This window comes from Volvox carteri, assembly GCF_000143455.1.
Source record: "Volvox carteri f. nagariensis unplaced genomic scaffold VOLCAscaffold_66, whole genome shotgun sequence".
In the NCBI taxonomy this organism is placed as follows: Eukaryota; Viridiplantae; Chlorophyta; class Chlorophyceae; order Chlamydomonadales; family Volvocaceae; genus Volvox; species Volvox carteri.
In genome coordinates this window covers 699,905-716,788 of record NW_003307609.1, presented here as the reverse complement: position 1 = coordinate 716,788, position 16,884 = coordinate 699,905, and the positions used below count along the sequence as shown (strand labels likewise).

Here is a 16,884-nt window from a genome sequence, read left to right as displayed (position 1 = left end):
TTGCGAAGTCCACCAAGCCGAAGTCTGGCTTTGGCTTGATTCCACAACATGAGATGTGTGTGTGTGTACATGTGCTTGAACCGTATTCGGGTGTGTGTAATGCCACAAACAGATCAACTACGCCCTGTTGGTGGACTTGCTGGCGGTCATCATTGAGCGGCAGCGCCGGGAGGGGGCGGGGGCGTTTCTGTCGGACTGGCCGCAGGTACGGCGGGGAGGGAGGGAGGGGGCCATGTGTTTGTATGCATGTATGTGCGCATGTATGCGTGTTTCGTATCATACATCTCGCCTGTATGTTTGTCGTATGAAAGGCTGAATGAGTCTGACACATCCTTCTGTACAGTACACGGGCCGGACAGCGGATGACCCATACACGTACATACATACGCACGTACACATACACACACGCCATTAACCTCTCCTCCCCATACACACACAGGCCTTTTCCTCGGGTCGTGGTGACGTCAGCGGTGGGGGAGCCATCCTGGTGTTTTTACCGGGAGCTCCGGAGATCGGCAGGTTGCAGGTGCGCGTGTATGTATGTATGTATATGTAGGTGAAGGTGTATGTTTGGGGGCGATGGCGGTGTAACGAGGATGATCCCAGAGGGGGGGTTCGAGGGGTGTTTATGGGGGAGGAGGCAGGGGAGTACACCCCGTTAGCAGACCTCCGCATTCCCGGTTCTCTCTTCCCTTAGGTGCCCCCTCCTTGAGAGTGAGAGCGCCCCTCCCTGTAGTGGCCCCCGCTGGCTCCCCCAGCCAGCCAGCCAGCCTGTCTGTCTGTCTGTCTGTCTGTCTGTCTGTCTGTTCGTCCCGCCATCCCGCCATTCCCCCAATTCATTCATCCCCCTCAGCCTTCCGGGGCCCCCCTCCCCCTCCTGCCTCCTTATCCCCCACCCGCTTCCTCTTCCCCGTGACTGCCCTTCCGTAGCCCCGTGGCTTCTCCCTCCTCCCCTACCTCTTCTTCCCTTCCACCCACTTGACATTCGATTCCCCTCCCCCTCTTCCCCTCCAGCGCCTGTTGTTGGAGTCCGGCAAGGTGCTATCCGCCGCGGGGGGAAGGGGGGGGCTGCGGGTACTGCCCCTGCACGGCTCCATGTCATCAGCCGAACAGTCCCGGGTGTTCGCCAGGTACCTGGGGGTAGGGCGGGGGGGGGAGGGAGGGGAGAGGGGGGAAGGAAAGGGGGAAGAGGGGGGAAGGGAGGGGAGAGGGGGGAAGGGAGGGGAGAGGGGAAGGGAGGGGAGAGGGGGGAAGGGAGGGGAGAGGGGGGAAGGGAGGGGAGAGGGGGGAAGGGAGGGGAGAGGGGGGAAAGGAAAGGGGGAAGAGGGGGTGGCGGACGACGAGTCGAAGCAAACCGGCCCGTCTGTCCTGTTTAAATGTGTTTGCCCGACCTGCCGCACAACCTGTCTGTCTGTCTGTTTCCGCCCCGCCCCCATCGCTCTAAACCCCCAGGCCCCCCTCTGGTTGCACCAAGGTGGTGTTGTGTACGAATGTAGCGGAGACCTCCATCACCATTGATGACGTGACGGTGGTGGTGGATGTGGGCCGGGTCAAGGAAATGAGCCACGACCCGGAAAGGGGCATCAGCAGGCTGCAGGTACGTGTTGAGTGGGTGAGCATGTGTGGGTGGGGGGGGAGGTAGGGGGCAGGAGTGGGGGAGGGGGCTGGAGGGCGGGGAATTTCGGTAGGGGGTGTATGTTGTGTATGTGTGTGTGTGTGCCAATGACGGCCGCCTTCCGTACCTTCCACCCTTGCTTCGCATCATGCGTATCATACTCCGTATCACGCACCACGTATGCCGTACACCGCATGCCGTTCCACGCCCTGGTGCCGTACTTCAGGAAGGCTGGGTCAGCAAGGCGGCTGCGCAGCAGCGGAGGGGCCGAGCGGGCCGAGTGAGGTGAGTATTTATGTACGTATGTACGTATGTGTGGATTGGGCCAAGATTTCAAATATGTGTGTATGTGCGTGTCTTACGGTGGTTGGCTTTGTTATGGTGCGGTTTGGGAGAGCAATGCATTTGGGGGAAAAAAAAGGAAAAAGTAAACCTCCGCTCTGTCCTCCTGCGCCAGCCCATCCTCAGCCTTTCTTCCCTGTCACTGTGTCCAGTGCCGAGCCCGAACCACCTTTCAACCCCACCCAACCCCCAACCCCCAACCAACCGCCCCGGGGGTTATGAAACCCTAAACTCATACGTACATACATGCATACACACGTACACACGTACCGCCACCAGGCCGGGCAGCTGTTTCCGCCTCTTCAGCAGCCAGCAGTGGACCCACAACATGCCCAACCACACGCAGCCGGAAATGATCAGGTCGCCCTTGGAGAGCGTGTGCATGCTTGTAAAGGGAATGACGACCGCCAGTGCGGTGGCGGCGGCGGCGGCGGCGGTGCCAGAAGGAACCAGCGGCGGTGGCGGCGTTGCCGCTTTCCTCAGCCGTTGCCTGTCGCCGCCGTCGACCAAGGCCGTTACGTCTGCCGTACAGCTCCTAAGGACCATCGGCGCGTTTGACGGCGACGAGGCGTTGACATCACTGGGTCGGCACCTGAATAAGATGCCCATGGACCCACGGGTCGGAAAGGCGCTGGTGTACGGCTGCATGTTGGGCTGTTTGGATCCAGTCTTGACGGTCACGGCGGCCATGGCGCATGGGCGGCCCGTGTTCCTAAACTTGCAGGTAGTGGTAGTAGTTGTCGGGTATGGAGCGGTTGTGGAGCGGTTGTGGCCGTTTGGGCTGGGTCGGAGCGTGGAAGGGGCCGGTGGCCAAACACGTACGGGAGATCGCCATCGCTGTACTTTTACCGGGTTCGCATTTCACCTCCCAGTTTCCCTCGTTGTTGGACCCCCTTCCCTTCCCCTCCTGTGTTCGTGTGCGTACCTCGGTTTGCCCCTTCTCACGCACGTTTCCCCGCTACTGCTACTGCTACGGCTACTGCTGCTGCTGGTACTACTGCTCTTCCCCCCACGTAAATCTTTGTATGTATGTTGTTACAGGGTGGTTAACTTCGCCAGCGGCCCCCTTTCCCGGGGCAGTCCCTGCTCTCCCCTGCTAGAGGGGCACCCTAATCCGTCACCCCATCCGACTTCAGAATGTATTCGTTGGGTTCGGCAACTCACCACCAGCATCCAACCAAATCTAGCGGATCAACGGCGCATCAACTTAGTTCCTGGTCAGCTCGCAATTTGATTTTATCACGTCCTACATCGTCCATACGATGGGGGGCCACCTCCCATTTCAACACTCCTCAAACACCCAAGGAGCCGGCAGGCGGATTTGAACCCGGGTCGGCCGGGAGCAGAAGTCAGGCCTTAATCTCTGCCAGCCGCCTGCCTAATCTTTGTATGTATGTGTATGACCACCAGCTTCTCTCTCCCCCCTCTTCGTGGTTCGTGGTTCGTCTTTCCCCCCTCTCTTCCAGAACTCCTCAGACGGTGAGGTGGCCTCCCGGCGGCGGCAGCTGCTGCGGCCCGTGGCGGGCTCCAAGAGCGACCACCTGGCGCTGGTGGCGGCGTACAATGCGTGGTGCAAGGCGGTGGATAAGGGTGAATGGGGGCTGTAAGAGTAGATGGGCCTTTTCCCAAGTTACCATGAGCTGTCTTTTACACGCGGGTATGTAGAGGTGTGTATGTACGTGCGTATGTATGTCGGCTTGTAGGCTTTGTAGGCAAACACGGTAGTTTGGATCGTCCATAGCCTGAGACGATTCCATTCCGTTCCGAAACCTCTTCGCGCTGTGCATACACAGACATACACACAGACACATGCCTTCCCACTCGACAGGCGGTCGCTCCGCGGGCTCGTCTTTGTGTGAGGAGTGCGGTCTCTCGGAGTCCTCCTTGGAGTCCATTCAGGCGGGGAGGGCGGAATACGCCCGAGTGCTGGAGGAGCTGGGATTCCTAGCAGAAGCAGAAGCAACAGGAGGAGGAGGTGGTGGAAACGACCCGCGGGTCGGTGTGAGTGCGGCGGCGTGCCGTGGGCCGAGCTGCAGTCTGCCGGGCAGCGCCTGGTTGGCCGCGCCCGTCAACCGTAACGCCGACAACGCGCGCTTCCTCAAAGCGGCGCTGTGTGCCGGGTTTTACCCGGCTGTACTGCGAGTGCAGCACCCGCCTACAAAGTACAAGGAGGTAGGGGAGATGTGGCAGTACGGGGTGGGGAGGGGAGGAGGATTGCGTATGAATAGATGTGCGTGTATGTGTGTGGTTTTATAATAGGTGTTTTCATTATAAGTACGACGTTGTGACATATGTAGCTGGTCGTTAGATTTGGTTGGTTCGGTCGTGGTTCGATACGTGGTTCGACACCATCCTGGAGGTTAGTGAGACTGCAGCTTACCGCAGTTCCCAACATTACCAACTTCTTTCCATTCTTGTTCCCTCTCTCTCTTCCACCCCAATACCTCGATGTTCCACCCGCCCACCCTCTTACTGCTGCCCCCTTCGTCTCTGTTTCGTCTTTACCCCCTCCCCTTTTTCCTACTTCTCGCTTCACTGCTATTAGGTCCACGGCGGTACTGAGGAGGCGGAGGCGGACCCCAAGGACGTCAAGTTCTTTGACCGAGAGCGAGGTCGTGTGTTCATCCACCCGAGCTCGCAGCTGTTCACTGTGGGCAAGTTTGAAAGTGGCTGGCTGGTGGCGACCCAGATGACAGAGGTGAGGAGAAATAGGGAGGGGGCCAGGAAAGGGGGCTTATGTCCCTGTCCATCTCTACTCCCACACCCTGCCCCGTCCCATCGCCCTCTGGCACCTTCTACCGAATCCTAGCCAACCCGGACTTCGGCAGTTGTTTCCTTTGACTTTGCATATTATTCCCTCCCTCCATTCCTACCCTCCTCCTTGCCCTGCTGCTCCTTTTCACTTCCTTCCCCAACACCCGGTACCCCAGACCAGCAAGTTATTCGTGCGGGAGGCCTCCATGGTACCCGTGTACGCGCTGCTGCTGTTCGGGGGAGAGATCAATGTGGACCATGGCGGGGCCAGGTTGTGGGTAGACGGATGGGCCGAGTTCAAGGTGGGTGGGTGGTGCAAAAGAGGTTGCGTGGGGGAGTGCACTGCAGAGGGGTTCGACACTGGGTTGGGACCCTGGGGGGAAAGAGGATCATCATCACGGTGCAGCATACTACATATGTATGCCAGCTATGTATGTATGAACATGCCTATGTATGTATTGCCCTACCTGTTGATATCACGTCCCAAAACCCTCTCTCTCCTCTCTGTCGGTCGTCCTGTTCTCTAACCCCCCTTGCCTCCGCCTGCAGGCGGCAGCCCAGGTAGGTGTCATGGTACGGCAGTTGCGCGGCGAGATGGACAGACTGCTGGGTGCCAAGATCAACGACCCGGAGCTAAGGTTGGGCAGCGACCCCATCGTGGCGGCGGTCGAGCAGCTGCTGTCCACGGATGGCTTCTAAAGTGCTGGGTGTGTTTGTGTGGGGAGACAGAAGGGTGCCTTCCGTAGGGTTTGGGGGCAGCTGCTGCTGTACCTATTCCAGTCTACATAGGTACGATTCGACTGGATTGCGACTAGAAGGAAGGAAAAGTGTAGTGGTGCGTGGGACGTTGTAACAGCGGACCAGAATAAGATTTACCAAACATGCCGCGGGCATTGTTTTGGTGCGGCACACGTCAACTTTTACCGAACGCACATGTTTTCTCACGACCTGGAATAAAGCATACGACTATGTTATACGGACGACAGCCTAGCTAACAGGTCACAGCTGGCGACGAGGCATTGCAGGAGCGACGGTGCTAGCGAGAGGGCGGTTCTGATATAACCCTAGCGCACTTTGTACTTCTAAGATGTTCGCCGCTGACCTACACACTTACGGTTTCTCTGACACCTTTCGGGATTTGGGTCTGTCGCTGCGTCGTTCACGTGCAACACTGTGACGTTGAAGGCGCTGAATGGTGGTTCACGGGTCGGTGGTCATGCAAACAATGGCGGCACACCGTCATAGAAACCTACTTGGTTGACAACTCAACGCACCCTCAACCCCTTGAAAAACCTGCAAACCCCGCATGCCATGTTTCATTTTTAGTTTCTAAATTGCAGGACTTCAATCCACATTGTTAGACTATTTGTAATGTAGCAGTCCGTCTGTCGTCTGAAACCAGTAAGATCTTAATTGCTGTCCCTTCGTAAATCAAAGGAATACTGGAAATGCAATAACTTGCATGGATTGGTTGCGGAGCCCGAAATCGAATGGATCAGCAATGAAGAACGGCCGCCATCCAAACGTTCAGTACTACAGTGTGGACGGCTAACCTATATCTAACCCTTCCTCAAAACCCCCTTCAAGGGACGACAAGCACCAGGCACCTCATCGTTGCATCGGCACATTGCACCCTTAGTCAGCTACCCTCGTAATCAAACGTATTTGCTATCGTCACTGAGAATGTAGTCGTGTAGACCCATATAGCTAACGAACTCGCGGGCTACTGAAACGGACCGGCATTTGTGGATCCAGTTCCTTACATCGCTTGCTTGCTCCCTCTACGAAATGGAGCTCGCCGCAGCCCTGTCCGGCCTGACGTGAGTCCAGCCGAACCTGAATCCTGTGCAGATGGTCTTAACCCAGGACACCTGCCAGGTTTGCACCATTCAAAGCAGGACCCTTGTGTCGACGCCCCGCCGCTCCTGCGCCTGAAGAACCCCGTCTCTGCAGAGGACGCAACGGAAACACACCGGCCAGCGCGTGTGCGCGGCACTTCACCACAAAGCCCAAAGTGCAACGGTTGCATGCATCCCTAAATTGTTCACCAATCTAAGCGAACATGTCACAACGCAGGAACAGCACCAACACCCGGTACTGACTGCAAGCTGGACCACGTCTGAAGGCGTGGTTAGAGCCTTCTGATACATCTATGTCAACACGGCCACCCTCATCATGCCCTGTTTCCCCATAGCGTGAAGAAAAAGGTATTATCACTGCCAGCTCCGCACTCCTCTCATATATAGTCCATGGGCCCCGGGCTTTGACGGACACCCCCGCATTCGTGCGGAACTTGTAAACTTAGAGGACTCCATGGTTGAGCCCCCGAGGACATACCATTGAGGAGGTCTTGAGTAGTACTGCGTGAAAGTCGCCTCCGCGAATTCCCCGAATGTGTGCCCCGGCTTCCATTGCCCAACCGCAATGCAGGTCGGGTCCACGCCTGCAAACCCGACGGCAACAGCAACGGCAGCGGTAGCAGCAGCAATAGCAGTAGCAACAGCAGCACGTATGTGTCAGGTAAGACGGAGCCAGCGGAACAAGACAAGACTACTCCAAGAAGCTCGGGAAAGGACATGTTTAATGTGTCAACTGTGTAAAATACCGCGCACACTCTGCGCCCCTGCACCTGGACAGGTGCCTATGTAGCGGATACAGCTGTGTTAACACGGGCCAAAACGCAGCGGCAAAGTGGATAGCGCAGACGAGGTAGTAAGAGCAACAACCAGAGGGGAGAAGGGAAACCCAAATGGGGGAGTTGAATGGCGTGTCGCGTGTGTATAAATTAACTAAGCTGCAACAACGAGGTGCTGGGATTGTAGTGTGTGTATGTGCGTACGCGTGTGCATTCTGCATGTGCTTTATATCGGTATAGCCTTGGGTCCAGGCTACCGCGCGCACCTGGGGGACAGTCCATGGGCTCCCCCACGTCCGGCTGCATGAACACCGCAAATGTGTTGCGGCTGATGCCCCCCGCCAGATGACTCCGTGGCGCCCGCACGTAGTGGGGCGTGGCCATGAGCAGGCCGCCCGAATGCACCTGCAGGGCCTCACCCACCTGCAGGGCGGCACTCGCGCCGCACAGGAGTAGCCACAGGGTAGCAATGCATGCATGGAGGAATGCACATCAGGAAGAAGGCGGGTGAGGCAGAACGGCGGTAGATGGGAAAGTAGGGCATTTGAGATAGATAGCCGGTAGATAGCTGGTAGCCCACAGGCCAGACAGGAGTGCCGGCAACAGGTGCTGGGGTTTATCCTACCTGGAAAGCGATGCACTCGGGCGGGATAACCGCGCGGGTGAAACGACCGTTGCGATCTCGGATGTAGAGCCCTGCGTCGGGATCGGGTGAGGGCACCTCGCGGCCTTGCTCGTCCAGGTACATTGCCGCCGTCAGGCCTGCGGTGGCAATGATCGTAATATAATCAGCAACGTCGTCTACACCACAACGCAACGCGCGCTAAACGGATACCAGGACGTGCGGACAGGGATGGCCTATGAAAAACCGAAAATGCTGGGGATGTATACGTATATGTATTTCATTCAAGCCAGGCTGCACGGCCAGGCTGCACGATACAAATGCGCGATGTATGGGCTTCAGAAGAGCATAGGCAAAAACACGCCGGCAGTGCGCAATCCCTATCGCGGACTTCGCTCGGTACCATGTGCTCGGCCACCTGCACGTTATAAACAGTCAAAGCAGCGCGGCACGCGGCAGCGCGGCACCTCGGTGGGGCCTCCGCTGCGGCAACTCCGGCTTCACCGAGGGAGAAAGACAGCGTGAACAGCAAAAGAGGAACGCAGCTCGGAACTTCGCGGGCTATAACCAGTACGACAGCAATACGGTACGCAGCACCTGTCAGGCTGCCGTGATCAGTGTGCAGACCGCACCACGCATGCTCGTCATCTGCGTCCGCCTCCGCCTGGCTACTGGCACTGGCCGGCTGCTGCTGCTGGGTCGCTACGTCACCACCGTTCGCCGCCGACCTCGACGGCGCGAAGTAGTGCAGCAGACGCGCCTGGGACAGGCCGCCGAAGGTTTACATGCCATCCGGGGTTTTAGTACGCCACCCGGATGTCAAGCGTGCCAAAGACGAGCCAGTAGGCCGGCTGACAAGTACGAACAACCAGCGACCCCGCCCCTGACTGCTGACTTAACAGCTGTGCACGAAGATTTTGTAGTGCTAGCCCCAAGCTAGGTTCAAGCAGCCATGAGTGTCCTGAACCCGCATAACAGTTCAGAGGACACCCGCAAGCAACTGTCCAGGGAAACGGTAGTCGGTGCCTGTCTCGCCTGAATGGTGCGTGACTTCACATGCTCTTTCATAATGCTGTCTGGACAGTTCTTCATTATACGCTGGATGACACTGGGTGTGACATTGTGGCGCTTCACATATCTGGTTCTGCTAACCTTTGGGTTGAGGCTCCGGCGCAGCACGCCTGATACCTGGCCGGACTGGGCCCCCAGCCTTGTCGAGATGTACCTGCGTGTAGCCCATTTCGGTGATGGTGGTTCCGCATGAGTGTAGGAACATGTGTTTGGCGATCAGAGCGCGCGGCGAACACGGAAGGGAGGCCCTTCTTCTCCTCGTTCTTCAGGACTTTGCACATACTCTGCCGACCCAGCATCGGCAGCGCACACAGCACCCCTGCCAATGCCAGGGAAAGGCGTCGCTTGTAACACTCCCCTGTCTCGCGTGCTAATGTTCCGCAACCCACGCTCTCAATATGCATTTGCTCGGGATGGTGGCACCCTGGCCACCTCAACCTAGCCAAGGACACCGTGTCGCCCGAGGAAAACTGCTTCTCATGGTCGCGTAAAAGACTTGGTACCCTGCTACCCTATGTGCGCATGCAAGCACGCAGTACCTGTCACAGTGCTCTGCCAGCAGGCACCCCACTGCGCAGATCAGCCGACCCAGATCCTTAAACGCTGCCTCCAGCTCTGGCAGCTCCTCTCTAGGCCACAGGTTCCTGTGGAAGTAACCTGGATACGTGCGCCGGAGCTGCGATACCTCATCCTCGCTGAGGTTCTTCCCAGCGGTGCCCGTGGCGACTGTAACGTGCGTGCCTCCAGCTGGGGATAGCGATGACGGCATCTTGCCGCCAGCAGGTTCCTCTGTCGTGGGGGGAAATTCCCATGGCTGTAGCCAGTCGCTGTTGGTGGGCTGCAGTGGGTCGTCTACAAGCGGGTTCGCGTAAAAGGAGCCCTTTAGGGTATCTAGGACACCGGATGCTAGGGATTCCTTGCCGTGGCTCCAGCCGAAGTTGTAACGGCTGTCCGCGTCGACGTACTTCTCCTTCACTTCTTCTGGCAAGGACTGCTAGAGCAAAAGCGCGGTTAAGGGCCCGGTTAAGCTGGATGGCCGACTGAGTAGCAAGACGATTCACTGGACGATGTCAACAGAAATTGAAGGTGGGTCAGCGTGGGGAAATGAGGCAGGCGTGGGGCACCTTCTTTGCACTGTGGGGTTCTACGGGGTGCATTACTCAGTTGTGCTTACCGCGAACCGCTCCGCGAGGGGCAGCAATTTTCGCCTGAGGCGGCTGTAAGTTGGAACATTCCTTATGATAACAGCGCCTAACCCGGCCGGCCCCAGAGCCTGGTTTACAGTTAATGGTAAAGCAGGACAGAAGGCTAAGGCGCGACATGGAACAGTAGGCGAGCCGTTGTGTGCTGCCCAACCTTTTCAATATCAGCCGTCAGATCTCGGCCCCCTGCCAAGTCCTTGAAGTCTATGCTGGTAAGCTGATGCGCAGGCACCACGGAAACCCCCGCCTGGGGAAGTCTCTCTCCGTCTCCACCAGATCTCTTCTCCTCTACAAACGCGTAATGCACAACTGTTAAAGGACGTCGGACTGGACACAATCCCAGCCGGAGGCCTTCCCGCCTGACAAGGGTTCCGGAAGAGGAGCCTAACTTAGAAGCGAGCATTTATAACAGTGTACAAATAACCAAACTGTTTACAGATGCTCTAATTGGCAAACGTCTATGGAAGACTCATGAGTTATGGAAGTATTTCATAGTGCACTTTGATCGACAGCTGCTTAAGAAAACCCCAAGACCTTAGCATTACCATAGCGGAACTTCATACAACATTTATATATTGTACATGCCCGGCTACTTTGGAGAGCTGCGGGGTCTTAACTATAGCGTTATGCATAAGTCAGCCAGGTCAACGCTTTATACCGTCATCTGACTCCAGCTGTCCTGAGCTGTCATCCTTAAACATCGCAGTTAAGATTTCTCCCAAATGCTAGGGCGTTGAGGTCTCAGGATTTGCAGCGTAGAAAGGAAATGGGGACACCGTGGACGGCGCACAACGTTAGCATCCCGGCGTATCCAAACGTCTTCACACCTGATCCAACCGGTCGCTACATAGGTGCGTTGTTGCAGCGGAGCGAACTTGTAGCTTGACTAAAGGACGCGGGTTCATGATGGATTGAGTGAACATTCGAGTTGTGGGTTCATCGTGTTAACCGCGCGGCAACCGTGGTGTCACCCTCCGTTGCATGCACCCCATCGCTTGCCGCAGCAGGAAGCCCGGCGATCAGCCCAACGCAGGGCCCGGCACCAGTCAGCTCCCCGCGTCAGGCGCTTGTCATCACAGGGGCAGATATCGCAATCCAGCCCGTTGTTCAGCACCCGGGCTTCGAGCATGATATGCACGCTCCCACACAGGAGGGGCCCCTCGCGCAATACCCCACTTTCAGCGTGATCGACCCCAGCCACAAATGGCAGCGCATACGGGACTGGGCCTCGAAAGACAGCGCCACCGCGACGGGGGCCGCCAGCGCGGGCAGCAGCGGCGCGGCCGAGACTCTAATGGGCGGGCCCCCGGCCAACGCAGGGGAAGTTGATGTGACGGCGAGCATCGACTCGACCCTTCTGGAGTTGGAGCTAGAACGCGCCCGCGCGAGCCTCAAGGCCGCAGCAGCAGCCGGTGGGCCAGGTGGCACCTCCTCCGTTGCAGCCGCGATCTCCGCAGCGGCAGCAGCGGCGGCTAAGGCGATCGGTGTGCCTCCGACTGTGTCGCACAGTGCAGGAGGCGCTCTTGGCTCCGGCAGGCACAGCGCCGACTTGGTCGGGATGTCTTCCTCCTTATCTGTTGGAGCAGCAGCCCCGCCCCGCTCCAGTGCCATGCCTCCACGGGAGCCCAGCTTCGGTGGCTTCGGAACCGCGCCTACGCAAGCCCCGACGACTGCGGCCGCGGCTGCTACCGCCCTGGCGGCCAGCAACAGCCTTCATGCCCAAGGCAGCTTCCGACAAACCCCTACAGGAGGCGGACCCATAGGTCCGGAAGCCTCTAGCAGCAGCATGCCAGCCCATGGCCACCTACCGCCGGTGCCACCATCCCACCACAATCCACTGCGCTATTCAACACCGGTGCTGCATGGATCGGCACGTGCCGATGCGTTGCATGCCAGCTTGGGAGCTGTGGGGGAAGTGTCAGCCTTGCTTCACCAGCAGGCGATGGCGACGCCAGGCACAGGCGGCACGGGCGGTTCAACGGGAAGCTTCCTCGGACGTGGCAGCCTGGGCATTACCGGCTATGTGCAGAGCATGCAGCATGCGCAGGCGGCGTTTACAGTCGAGGTGGGCGTGCATGCATTTGGTTGGTTTGCAGGTCGTTGCTGGGCCATTATGCAAGTCTCCAATACAGTCACTCCACAAAGGGTTAGGGCATGGAGGAAGCTGCCCTAGGTTAATGCGGGAAGCCAGCTCTTCATTACCGCCGTACTTTATGGGCAGCAGTCGTTGGGACCCACATGGGATAAGTTTGGGTTTGGGTTTCCCGAACCTGCAAGGAAAGACTCCAATTCTAGGATTTGGGTCGGCCCTAGACCCACAACCCATCGAGCCCTTAGTACCGTGCATTTGAGCTTATGAACAGCTAAGATGAAAGCATCTTCCCTGGCGGATATGATGCCACGGCTACCAGCATTATACTGTTCCTTGGCGACGGACATTTTGGGGGCCGAGTTATCGGATGAGCGATACCCCCAACGATATACGACCCGCCCCACGTTCCCCCACCCCACACGCAGCGCACTGCCCTGGAAGCGCGCTGCCGAGCCGCAGAGGAGGCGCTGGCGCAGTCGGAGCGGCGCTATTCCGTGGATGTGGAGCGGCTGCAGAGCCGCGTGTCTGCTCTGGAGTCGGGCATGGCTGCGGAGCGGCAGCTTTGTGGACAGCTCCAACACCAGCTCCAGGTAGGGCAACAAGAGCCTTCAAGAGCGAGGGGAAACACCAAATCCTAGCGGGTTAAAAGAGGCAAAGAGGACTGGAATGGTCCGGTTGTAGCGGGCTGTGGGTTGCTGCTGACGGGCTGAGCCTGCTAGCTTGGGTTGCCACAACGGACGAGCAGGCGGCGTTTGGGCGTGCCTACTGGGTCGCACACATGTTTGTGGAAGGTTTGGAAAGGCTAAAAATGAGATCAAAGGGGTTCAATGGGTCGGTGGCGGTAACTGGAAGGGCCCGAAGGCTGTTTCCGGTGTGCGTTTGCCAAGCCGCTTTTCGGCAGTCGGTGTAGATGTGCTTATCAGTTTCGTGCATATGGGTTGGGGAACACTATTAGGCCAAAAACAAAAGCCAGGATATGGACGCGAGGTTGCTTTGTCCCTTGTGGGCTGCTGGTGCTACTGCTGGTGCCGCGGACCTGTGCAGGGGGAGCTGAAGCGGCTGCGTGCCGCTACGGAGGCGGAGGCGGCGGCCCGGGCCGCGGAGTCGGCTGCCAAGGAGATGCTCAACGCCTCCAACCAGGTAAATTTGGGCCGGCTTCCTTCCGCCTTACTGGCGTTTTGGTGCAAATCATGGATCCCATGGCAGTGCATGAGCTCCACACACGCCATGTCTCTGATACTCTAAAATCGAGGCTGACCTCAGTTCTGGAGTACCATGCCCGATGCGGGTAGTGGATGCACACGAAATTGGCGAATGCCATGATCGCCACGGGCGGAAAACTTATCCCGGTGGCTCTACGCCCACCCTTTCCATTCCCCGCCCACTGCTCCACTCCGCTGGCGGGCAGTCCTTGGAGCTTGAGCGGCGCAGGACTGCAGAGGCGGCCGAGCAGGCGGCGGAGAAGGCGCGAGAGTTGTCCAGCAGAGTATCTGCCCTGGAGGCGGAGCGAGCCGGGCTAGAGAAGCAGTTGCTGCAGGAGAAGGTAATGTACACGGAAACGGAATGTTTAGTAGGATCCGTCGGTTCGCAGAGCTATAGATTTCAGGTTTGGGGTGAGCGCACGCGTGTGCATTACAAAAGGTTTCGGAGCCCAATGTTTAGGTGATAAGACATGGTTTCATGAGACTGTCCCGTTAGGCAACTGGCTAGCGGTGCGATGCACCGCGTGTAGTGTTCCTGCATATCTGCTTTGCGCCCTGCTAGACCTGGGCCTGCTCCCCACGCGGCGTTAGCATTGCGTTCCTTGTGTCCTGGCAGGAGCACGCGTCCACGCTCCACAAACAGCTGCGCGACGCGCAGCGGCAGGAACAGGCTCTGATGGAGAAGTTGGGCTCCTCGGAGGGGGCGCGTCAGCAACAGGAAATGCGTCTCGAGGTCGGTGAGACATCCCCTGAAACGGTTGCCTGCCTTTTTTTTTGTGGGTCGGCTTTCCTGTGACTGTGCGCCTCTTTAAGAATGTTAGAAGTTGACTGAATTCCTCCAATTCCTTGACTCCTCCCTGGCAGGCGGCGGCTGAACAAGTTGCCGCCATGCGTAACGAGCTTCAGTTGCTGAATGCCAAGCTAGCCGCCCGCGACAAGCAGCTGCTCAAGCACGTGCAGGTAGGAATGCGCACCCGCTACAAGGTGCCGTTTACCTTACCGGGTTGAACAGCGCCTTTGCGCGGTGTTCCCATGAGTTTTATGCGTGTGAATGGGTGGGAGACACACGGCCCTCCTGTCACTTTGCCTTGGCCCGAGCAGGAGGTGGAGGAGACGCAGCTCGCTGCGCTGCGCACGGAGTTGGGGGCGGTGCAGTCACGCCTGCAGAGACAAGAGGGTCTCTATGCGGCGCTACGGACGTCTCTGGCCGCTATCCATCAGGCTTTGGGACCCCAGGTGAGGCCACACGTGGTCACCATTGTATCGGCTCATGAAAAATCATGCCTGATAAATGGGCAAGGGAGAGAAGGCAAGCAGAGGGAGTGCCGCGTGCACTTGCGGGTTTGGAGGAAACGCCACTTTTACGTGTCTCCTGGTGTTTGTGTTGGCGGGGTTGAAAGCGTGCAGCGCGCGGCACAGTACCGATCTCCCAACCTTATTGGCCGTGCAGACCTGACAAAAGCGAAATACTTTGGTCCACCATGTAGACATGCTTAGCGTGTCGCCCGAACCTAAAGGCCACAGCCTTGATGCCACAGTCTGTCAAGGCTGTGGCTGAAAGACAACGCCTTGGTCCTGTCCTGATGCATTCATGTCCACGCGCTTCCACACTGCTTGCCAAAATCCGCCGGCGCCCGGCGCACCTGGGCCGCGACACCACGGGCATGCCACGCACCCACGCGACACGCTTGCTGCACCCTGGAATGAGTCATGGTCTCGTGGGCCTTGTCGCATTGCCGCATCAGGCTCTGGCTGCTGCATTTGGATACTCGGAGGGGCTGCTGAGCGGCTTCACTGCGGCTGCTAGTGACTACGGCGCAGTGGCGGACCGGCTGCTGAGCCAGCGGGAGGTAGCGGAGGAGGACGCGACGGCGGTGGTGCAGCGCGTCAAGGAGCTTGTCACGCAGGTACTGGAGACCTCTAAGCGGATGTGGTGCCGGTTGTCAGGGGCCCCGAACTTGCTCCCCTTAACTTGCTCTTCTGTGCTAAATGCTTTTGCTTCTCGTGGGGCGTTTTCTTACTATGGTCATGGCTGGTCATGTAGCATGCATGCTACGCCATGCCGCCTTACCGCCAACCACCATGTACCAGTCCCATGGCACACCACGACACCGTGGCATTTATGTGTCCTCCGTGGGATCCCTTGGGATTCCGCAGACCCGGAGCCTCTACATGGCGTCAGAGAAGCGTGAGGTGGCGCTCACGGCGGAAACGGACCAGGCGATGAGCGCCTTGCGACAGACTAACACTGTGAGTCGGAGTGGGGAAAGGGTTTGCGGAGCAGCTTTCTGGGCACCGGGGCCATGGCGAGGGGTGGAGGGTCTGGGTTAGGTGGGAGGTGCACCTTCCATGCACCTCCTGTCGCTTCGAAACCTGCTTTTACGCAGTCGCCATCGCGCCTGCTACGTCAGGCGCCCTCTCTGTGCCCATGTTAAGGTGTAAGGTTGTGTCCTCGCGCCGTTCCACCCTTCGGCTGTTACTGCTGAGCTACTGCCGGTCCATTCCGCACGTGTTGAATAGTTTCCTGATTAACGCGTGCTACACCTGCGGGCTGAAATAGCTTGTTGCATGCTACTCGGCCTGAACACGAAGTACGCATTTGTTTGCAGGAGGCAGAGGCAAGGTTAGCCAGCTGCAATGCGGCGCTGCGCACCGCGACCCAGCGAGTGGAGGAGCTGGCGATGCACCTCCAGGTGTGCCGGGTTTCGGAGCTTCTGATGGGCTGCCCTGGGACGTGGCGTACTTGGCGTACCTGAATAGACGACCTGTGAATGGTCCTAACTCGCCATCCTCCCTAAGCGTACGGCAGCAAGGGCCGCGCCGTTAGGGCGGGACTGCAAGGCGCTGGACGCCGCGAACCGATTTGCATTGTTTAAGTGTGTAGGCATGGTTGTGTGGAGTTCTGCAGCTGTAAGTGGGGAGGAGCATATGCGTGTCTCTCTGCAGCGGCACACTTGCGGGCACGCGCACGGAGACAGTAAATTAGGCCCCAACAGGACGCGGAAAAGTACACGGCATGGTGTTGGACGCGTGCCGGCTGACACGCAAGTTTAAGAAACAGATGGCGTTGCTTGCATAAAAACGCATGGCGCAAGCTCATTGTATCTGTGTTTATCCTCTGCTAAAACACGTGTATGTATGTGGGCTATTGGCGGTGTGCTCTTGTGCAATGCAGGAGTCCCGCAATCGTTGCTCAGAGCTGGAGGGCTCTCTGCAGGCGGCGCAGCAGGCCAAGCAGGCGGAGCGGCGGCGCTGCGAGGAGCTGCAGGACGTGCTGGGTGAGCTGCAAGAGGAGCTGTCGGCCTTGCGGATGCAAGCCACCGAAGCCGAGGGTACGTGAGAGGCACGT

The 16,884-nt window shown here is 58.2% G+C and overlaps 3 protein-coding genes across 3 annotated transcripts in view; 2 read left to right on the top strand and 1 right to left on the bottom strand.

The window, feature by feature from the left end:
• Positions 1 to 112: 112 nt before the first annotated feature.
• Positions 113 to 5,410, top strand: VOLCADRAFT_119557 (uncharacterized protein; the record flags this gene model as incomplete). Its single annotated transcript, XM_002956893.1, has 12 exons — positions 113 to 205; positions 440 to 526; positions 1,015 to 1,130; positions 1,453 to 1,597; positions 1,842 to 1,900; positions 2,237 to 2,393; positions 2,490 to 2,681; positions 3,424 to 3,547; positions 3,786 to 4,129; positions 4,503 to 4,655; positions 4,888 to 5,013; positions 5,261 to 5,410. Coding segments are annotated over 12 exons (1,746 nt in total), but the record flags the coding sequence as incomplete, so codon positions are not given.
• Positions 5,411 to 7,616: 2,206 nt separating this feature from the next.
• VOLCADRAFT_43246 (uncharacterized protein) lies at positions 7,617 to 10,321 on the bottom strand (the record flags this gene model as incomplete). Its single annotated transcript, XM_002956855.1, has 6 exons — positions 7,617 to 7,769; positions 7,972 to 8,108; positions 8,566 to 8,670; positions 9,490 to 9,742; positions 9,896 to 10,030; positions 10,214 to 10,321. Coding segments are annotated over 6 exons (891 nt in total), but the record flags the coding sequence as incomplete, so codon positions are not given.
• Positions 10,322 to 11,007: 686 nt separating this feature from the next.
• The window catches only part of VOLCADRAFT_97975 (uncharacterized protein), a gene marked incomplete at both ends in the record, with an annotated part of 35,149 nt that continues 29,272 nt past the window's right edge, over positions 11,008 to 16,884 (top strand). Inside the window, 12 exons of the mRNA XM_002956892.1 lie at positions 11,008 to 11,092; positions 11,246 to 12,306; positions 12,759 to 12,923; positions 13,378 to 13,473; positions 13,742 to 13,876; positions 14,098 to 14,268; positions 14,400 to 14,495; positions 14,637 to 14,771; positions 15,074 to 15,442; positions 15,693 to 15,785; positions 16,145 to 16,228; positions 16,711 to 16,867. Of these exons, the coding sequence (XP_002956938.1) occupies positions 11,008 to 11,092; positions 11,246 to 12,306; positions 12,759 to 12,923; positions 13,378 to 13,473; positions 13,742 to 13,876; positions 14,098 to 14,268; positions 14,400 to 14,495; positions 14,637 to 14,771; positions 15,074 to 15,442; positions 15,693 to 15,785; positions 16,145 to 16,228; positions 16,711 to 16,867 (2,647 nt within the window). The remainder of the gene's footprint in view (positions 11,093 to 11,245; positions 12,307 to 12,758; positions 12,924 to 13,377; positions 13,474 to 13,741; positions 13,877 to 14,097; positions 14,269 to 14,399; positions 14,496 to 14,636; positions 14,772 to 15,073; positions 15,443 to 15,692; positions 15,786 to 16,144; positions 16,229 to 16,710; positions 16,868 to 16,884) is intronic.